The sequence below is a fragment of the Pygoscelis adeliae genome, unplaced genomic scaffold (genome assembly GCF_000699105.1).
Source record: "Pygoscelis adeliae isolate BGI_AS28 unplaced genomic scaffold, ASM69910v1 Scaffold266, whole genome shotgun sequence".
Classification (NCBI taxonomy): Eukaryota; Metazoa; Chordata; class Aves; order Sphenisciformes; family Spheniscidae; genus Pygoscelis; species Pygoscelis adeliae.
In genome coordinates this window covers 669,294-677,095 of record NW_008824987.1, presented here as the reverse complement: position 1 = coordinate 677,095, position 7,802 = coordinate 669,294, and the positions used below count along the sequence as shown (strand labels likewise).

Here is a 7,802-nt window from a genome sequence, read left to right as displayed (position 1 = left end):
CCCGGGCCAGCTTCCCGAGGAGACGGGGTTTGTGGGCCCCGGCGTCCGGGGAAGAGCACACGTTACTTCTTGTCGTTACCTGGGGCCCTGCAGTCAGGGCGTCTCTCCCGCCCCGTTTCGGGTGCCGTGGCCCGGTACTGCTCCAGCTTTCATCCCGCGCGCTCGGCAGAAAGCAGCGGCGCTAAATATGTTTGGCCATTAGCCTCTCCCGGCACTTAGCCCGACAGCAGAGGGGGAATGAGGAAGTTTTCTGCCTGTTGCTGTCTTTTCACTTGCACTTGGCGTCCAGCTTCCTCCTCTGACCCGTCCCAGGGACAGACGCTCTCCCCTGCTGCTCCCGGAGGTTTTAGAGGTGAAGATTTCTTGCCCATTGCGCAAAGATTGCTGATAAGCATTTGCATCTTGCGGAGTGCCACTACCAGAAAAAGGGTGCCTGGTATTGCGATATTATTAAATGTTTTGGTGAGGGAGTCAGCCAGTTTGGGAGTGGGGTTGGGGTCTCTGCGGTGCCCCTCTCCCCATCTCCGGGGCAGCACAGAGGCAGAGGTGCCGGATGCCGGGAGGTCAGAGCAGGCCCAGCGAGTGGGGCCAGGCCAGGCCGGAGGGCAGAGCAGAACGGAGCACGGGACTGGCGCGGTGAACGCGGTGGTGCCACACTTGGGTCAGGACTAAAGCTGCTGGCATCACTTGGTGTTACACATAGACTCACATCAGGATTGGGGTTCCTTATATTCACATCAGAAAGCCTCAGTTCCTAAGAAACTGAATCTCTCTCTCTGGTTGACGTCAGTGCCTGAGTTCCCACTGACTCAATTACCAACGGGATTCTACCTTTAAAGCATCAAATAAGCCAATTGCTCTGTCTTGGTTGTTTTTTTCAGATGCCCGTACCCAGCGTGAATACGATGAGAGCCATATTATTACAGCACGCAGGATTGAACAGGTGAGGGGGGATTACCGTCCGTGTGAACCACCCCTGGATTTAGCAATTAGCAGTAAGACAAAATTGGCTTAAAACCCAAGGGAATTGTCCCAGCCTCTCCCCTGCCTGCTCCAGCCATGTTCCATTTCTGCCACAGGGGGGATGTATTCTGTCACAAAGCAAAGGTGGCTTCAGTAGCCCAAAGGATTGGCACATAGGAGCTGTATATCAGGAAAAATATTGCACAAGAACTAACATACTGTAGACTTGTCTGACAAAGGACAGCGTTGGCATCTTTACCATTGCGGCTGATGAAGCAATCCGGCGTAGTTTGCATCACTTCTGAATTCTAACTGGGTCTTTCAGAGTCAAGGACAGACATAGCCCCAAACCCATCCCATAGCTATAGAGTAGTAACCTGCAAGATGTCGGTAGCGTTGATGCCACAAGAAAAGTGCGGAGCTGTGCTCCTGATAGAATTCCTCCGTGATTTTGGTAGAGTCCTGCCGGGGAGTATCTGGTACCGGATTCCGAGGAGCTGGGGTGTGTCAGATACTGTGTGGTGTATGACTGCGAGACCAGCTCTTTGGATTGCTGTGACTATGAGGAAGAGGAGAAAGAAAAAGGTACCTGTGACCCATGTCAGTCAAGACCTCACTGCAGGACAGATATTCTTCCCATTCCTCATTTAATTTTATGAGCTTATTAGAAGAGATGCAAATTTAGCCAGTTTTATTTGAAAAACTAACATCTGTGCTATGCCTCTGGTTTTTCACTGTGTTGCGTATGTTCTTAGGCTTCAAAAATCCAGATTTTTATTTCAAAGCTTCCTGGCAGGTCTGGTTTCCTAGCTGTGGACTGATCCTTCTGAAGTTCCTTGGCACGTGTGAGGAATGGATTCTTTTTTTTTTTTCCACATTTCACTAAGATTTGGGCTTGTTCAACGATTGCCTTTTAGGGAGCAGTGCTTCTTCAGAGATTGAAAACACTGACTCAAGTTCCATATGTTCACGGAGTGAGTACTTCCTTCTGTGGGGGTTATAAAAGGCTTTCACATTGTCATATTTAAAAAGATTTCACTTTAATGGGGGTGATGATTTGATGGAGGTCACTGAGAAATGTGAAGAGCTGGAAACTTTTCCATGTAATTGTTCGGTCTTCCTTGAACCACGGAAATGTTTAGCTTTCACGCATCCTTTGGCAAGGAGTTCTGCCATATGCAGAACCACTTCTGTATGTTTGTTTGGCTCCTATTAGCTTTTTAAAGGCTACCGTGGTTTTAGCAAAGATTTACATCATTTTTTAAGGAAAAAATCTAGGAGTGTAAGGGGAATTAATAAAGCAAGCACGTTCAGAAATGCTCGGTGGCGAGATACTAGCAAGGGAAGGTGTGAAGAATCAGAAGCGGGTTTCTATTGTGCTGGTCTGTTTCTAATGCAGACATAGCTAGAGGCAAGCGGGATGGATCCCTTGGGAGAAGGAGGGGGAGCAGCCATCTCACATAATTTGCTTCACTGAGGGGAAAGCAGACTAAAGAAAAGGGCCTCCATAAAACTAAGATTATTAGATTTAAATTAATAATACTTCCCTATTACGGGAACTTATTACAAGCATTTCCCAAAGAATAATGGAGAGGGGGAAAAAAACTTTATCTAGACCTATGAAAAAAACCAGGAGAGGAAGAAAAGATCAGGACAAGAGGTGAAAAGCAGCATGCCTCGTTACTGACCTGCAGCAACAGTTAAAGAATAAGTCTAGCTTTTACAAGGCCTTCTGCAGACCATTAGATGAAATGAAAAGGAGTTTGCTGTCGGTGTCCGTGGGCCAGATTTAACCCATGGAGTTTAGAGCGATGGAGGCACTCTAAACCTGCCCTGGCAAATAGTTTTTTGATCTCATTAGATGCTGAGGAAGGAACTGCCGTCCAACACGCCAGAAGCTTAGAGCAGTTCACTCGCCATCCCGTGCTCGTCCTGAGGGGAGGATACAAGCGTTTTTCAGCTTGCTATCATTTTCTGAGGACTCAGAAGATATTGTGGATGCCTCAGGTGAGATGACGCTAATTTGCAAGTAGAAGACACTAGCATTTGTATTCAACTGATGATGGCTGATGAATTCAAGTTAAACGGTCTTGTAAACCTGGTATCAGAGTCATTTCAAACAAAGGAATTAAATGCAATTTGAGTTACCGTGCTTGCCCTGAGTCTCGCCACTAATTCTTTTACAGCCACACTTTGACTTTTTTATCCTTCTATTGCGTGAAAAAAAGCTCATGAAAACAAACTGGGAAGGTTTCTCTGATAACCCCAAAACTGGCCTACTGGAGAGCACAGATAACTAAACAAACAGTAGCAAATGATGAAAAGAAGCAGGTTCCTCTCCAACACGTGGTTATCTGGGATGTTACACAGTAAATGTTTCCAGACAGCAGTACAATTCCTACCAAGCACTGTGTTCCATGTCTATAAAGCTTTTCATCGGGAAGAATCACAAAGGAAGTGCTGCTGCATTGTCTCAACAGGCCCAGAAAGAAAACAGCCATCCACTGGAACACTGGTATCCTAATTGTTTGGTTTCACCTACAAACATTGATCTACTTAGCTTATGAGAAACAATTACCCTTTTTTCACATCTAGGACAGGCCCTGAGGCAGGGCAGGTTTAGAGGGCACTGGACAGCAGAGAGCATCTCATTGCAATATGTCTTTTGTTTCCGTTGTTCCTGTTCACTTCTGGTTCACACGAAACAGCCTGCGACACGGGGCTAACCTGTGGGGTGCTACAGCGCAGGAGAGAAAAATCAACTCACTTTGTGCTTCTTGGGGAAGGGTAGCAAACTGCTGAACTTCCCCATCAGATTCAATTGGACCCAGAGTACCTCCTTGCCTCTCAGTTTAAGCTGTTGTTCTCTGTTGCTTTAAACTGTTCGGCTGCTGCTTTGTTCTGCTGTAGCGTTAGCCGAGCATCGGCGAGGGATGGAGAGGCACGGTTGGCTGTTCGGGTATTTTTGTTCTCAGCCTTCACGCTGCAGACACCGGAAGCAGCTGCGGACGCGTGTTGTGTCACGACGTGGCACCTGCAGCTCCGCAGGTGGCAGATGATTTCATTTCGCCTCGCAAACAGTAACCGGGGAAAACATCAAATGAATCTCTTATGCTGCAGTCCCTCCAGACAACGAAAAAATATATGCCGCCTCCTGTTTAGTTAGGATTTCTTTCAAGTAATGCCACAATGACAGCAATGCTGTTAATTATTCTTACTAAATCTAGCAAAGACTTCAATATACAGAAAGCCCAGGTGATTGAATGAATCATTACTCTAGAATGCGTCATGGGCTGTTGACTAAGTGCGTGTTCAATTCTTCACATGACTTCTGTTTAAGAACTTGCCAAGCTAATGGGAGCAAATACACTCTCTAAACTGAGCCTATGGTTTCTCTCCGGCAGGAACTAGACAACTTCCAGCCATACCCTGTAGAAATACTGCCTGCAAAGTTATATATGGGCAATTTCAAGCAGGCCTGTGACCAACAAATTCAGAAAGATCTGAAGATCAAAGCACAAGTCAACATCTCTGAACAGCCTGCAACACTGTAAGTTAAACAGTTCAAGGTGTACTCTCACCAATGGCTGTGCCTGTGAAAAAAGTGAGGTGGCACAGCACCGGAGCCCATTCCCAGAGGAGTCAGCGCTTGTGAACTTCCAGGGAAACCTCTGTTGTTCACTGCAGATTCGAGTGCTACTTCATGCTCATTTTTCTGATTGCTGCTCCAGAGTTAGCACAGCAGCAATGCAGTCCTGCAGCCCTCTACCATGACACGGGTGGATTGGGTGAGAGGAGGACTGGGAGGCCCTTGGCATTTCGAGTCTATCACACACCACTATCCTTTAGGAAGAACCTACATCTCTGAATAGCTTTCAGAGCAAAATCTTACAAACACGTCAGTGTAAAAGCTAAATCACCGATGTTTCACATTGTTGGTCTTCCTTACCTACATCTGTCCATGACCGTTGTGCTCAGTCTGTAGGCCATGCTGGAAATGCCATTTCACACAGTGAAAAATCCCGTGGCATTTCTCAAGTTGGTAATCAAAACAAAATAAGTAACAAATCCAGTTACCTACCCCGGTGCATGTGTACCAGCGGACATTTCTCATGCCTTTGGCTCCAGAGGAAAATATTCAAAGGTCTCTACACCGTGGGTAATCTTCCCATGCCCTTTACATGACATGCTTTCACATTTCAGAGATTCTTCACTGACATTTGCTCCCTTAGTTCACGGAGTTGAGTTCTCTGAGCTTGTGGAGGGAGGAGGATGCTGTCATAGAAAACCACATGAAGTGAACTGGGGGGCTGTGTTCACAAAACTGCCAATGTGCACGCTGTGAAGGCGCTCTCGCCTTCAGTTCATCTGTTTTCATTTAGCTCCCAGATAAAGGAAGCTGTAGGCTAAGTTAAGACATCAATGCTGATACTGTGTGCAATGGAAAATCAGTAATTAAACTGGTTCTGTATTACAAGCACCTCGGCGTCTTACCATAACAAATCCCTTATCATAATGTTAATGGTGACGATGATGAAAAACTCACACATAACAGCAAACAAAATCATCAGCTTGCCTCCAACAAAGTCATTTTTTTCAAAGCTGCTTCTCTGGTCCATGTCACGCTCTGTGCTCTTTTTCCAGGTTTGCAGAAGGGGGCAGATATCTCCATATATCTGTTCCAGATTCACTCGAAGCAGATCTTTTTTCTTCCTTTGCCACCATTTGTCATTTCATAGGTGAGTCGTTCCTCATCTGGAATTCCTGAGACCTTGCTCACTCTAGGGTATTTGATGGGAGTGACTGCAATTCGCTCCAACAGGAAGCTCAGACAGGAGCGTCGTAATCTTTCAAGATCAGTATACTCCCAAGCAATCCCACACCCTGATGGATACCAGAGCTGCCTTACTAACCATCCTGATGGACAGAGAGATTTTACAGGACATCTGACTCTGATGATCCTACTCATTTTAAAGAACACCTCACTCCCTGATAATAGTGAGCTTTCCACCCGAACTGAAAAGGCTTTGCTGCAGGATGTCTACCAGGGCTTCATAGGAGTCCCTCCTATTCCTTTGTTCTTAAATACAACCCTTTCACTCTTACCAGCCCAAATCTTCAACCACCAGAGCTTTATTTGAACACGAGTGTGACACACGTTGGAGAACTTACCACAAGATGCTGCTAGTCTTTGTGATTTGCAGTGCAGACCCACCGTAGGGCCTGGGAAGACTTTCAGGTTGGATGGCATAAACCTGCCTTTAGCTGATTACATCAGAGAGGGCAACAAAAAACATACTCTCCAGCTCGGTGCCTGCAGCAGCACAGCAGGCATAGCTTCTGCAGCTCCATCCTGTGATGGCGTCCAATCGTGTCGTTATCTTTTATCACACTTATGAAATAACACCTGCCACAGACCAAGGCCCTGCTCAGCTGAGTGTTGTACAGACCCAGAAGCAAAAGACAATCCTGTCCCCACAGACCTTATAATCCAAGTACCAAATAAGAAATGACAACTGGACACAAAGAAAGAAACAAGGAAACAATAGTTCAGGATATCATTTTGTAGTCCTGAACTGAATGTCATGATCTGCACGCATTGAAACCCAAGTATCGAAATCCACTTACTTGCCTTTCATTTTGCGCCAGGTTTTTTCCCAGTAGTGTTTCAGAAGAAAGTTTCTTTCTCACATTAGTTTGTGGAAGTTTCCAAAACAGACTATAAGAAGCTTTTGTGGAAGTGTATACTGTTTACTTGATAGTCTAGAGTAGATTACGTAAACTGGAACGGTTATGGGTGAACACTAGACTAAAATACTCTAAGAGGAGTGTGAGTGTCCTCATGCCAGGTGTATGTTGGAGTGAGGCCATTTCTACTCAGGTCTTAGAACAGAACTAGTATCTCACGATAGAAATAAGTCAGAAAACTCTGTTTTAGAGCTTGAAGAAAAAAACCACAAAACCCCACAACCTCTCGACAGCAGTAAAAGAAGAGGCTTTGCCCTATTCTAGATTTCGGTTGCCGATATTCCAAAAACACGTCATACTCTCTGCTCTGGAGAGGGCGGGAAAGAATTCAAAAGGTTATTAATAAAATATAGAACCTTTCAGGCATAGGTAGCAGAGTTGATGTGGTTAGGAGCGAGTGACAGCATCATCTTAAAGCCAAGTGGGCTTAGCTTTTGTAGAAAATGAGTTTGCTGATCTTAGCAATTTTCACTGCAAAGTATCATAAAAATATCATAAAACCAATGCCCTAGGTGGCACGTACATGCTTCCTGCCGGTGATCCCCATGGAGGGGTAAAGGATTTGAAGTCTAAGCCCCTCCAGTTTGAGAGCTGACTCCTCTAGCTTCAGTGGAGGACAGTTAGGCTTGCATTCATCAGAAATTTTAATACCTTTAAACCTTTCTGGGAAGAGTTTGAGTAGCTGATGTGATGCTGACCACAGCTGATTGGTCATGGTAGGCCACTTTTCTTCAGTTATCTGATGTAAAGGTGGCACTGATCTGTCATGAAGCATTGACTGGTCATTGTCATTTGGTTCTGGTCTTCAAAGCCACATTTTAACTCAGTGGATTCTTAAGAAAGGCAAATGCTTACAGAAACGGGAGCTGGCAGTGCCCGTCTGCTGCTGTCAGGGTTCATGAGGGTTCCTGTCGCTCAGGCTGCTAGCCTGTCAGCTGTCACTGAATTAGAGCTTGACGGTACAATTGGAAGCTCGATCTCCCAGACCACTAATTTGTGATTGGCATTTCTTTACTCAGATGCTCAGCTGGATCACGGAGCGGTGCTGGTGTTCTCCAGCCTGGGGATAAGCCGGAGCAGCACAGTAACCA

General features: G+C 45.8%; 1 protein-coding gene across 1 annotated transcript in view; it reads left to right on the top strand.

Annotated features, from left to right (window-relative positions):
• The first annotated feature begins 553 nt into the window (after positions 1-553).
• The window catches only part of STYXL1 (serine/threonine/tyrosine interacting-like 1), a 12,582-nt gene continuing 5,333 nt past the window's right edge, over positions 554-7,802 (top strand). The window contains exons 1-8 of the mRNA XM_009326077.1: positions 554-563; positions 882-943; positions 1,422-1,548; positions 1,881-1,937; positions 2,825-2,970; positions 4,368-4,513; positions 5,608-5,702; positions 7,731-7,798. Coding sequence (XP_009324352.1) covers positions 554-563; positions 882-943; positions 1,422-1,548; positions 1,881-1,937; positions 2,825-2,970; positions 4,368-4,513; positions 5,608-5,702; positions 7,731-7,798 — 711 coding nt within the window. The remainder of the gene's footprint in view (positions 564-881; positions 944-1,421; positions 1,549-1,880; positions 1,938-2,824; positions 2,971-4,367; positions 4,514-5,607; positions 5,703-7,730; positions 7,799-7,802) is intronic.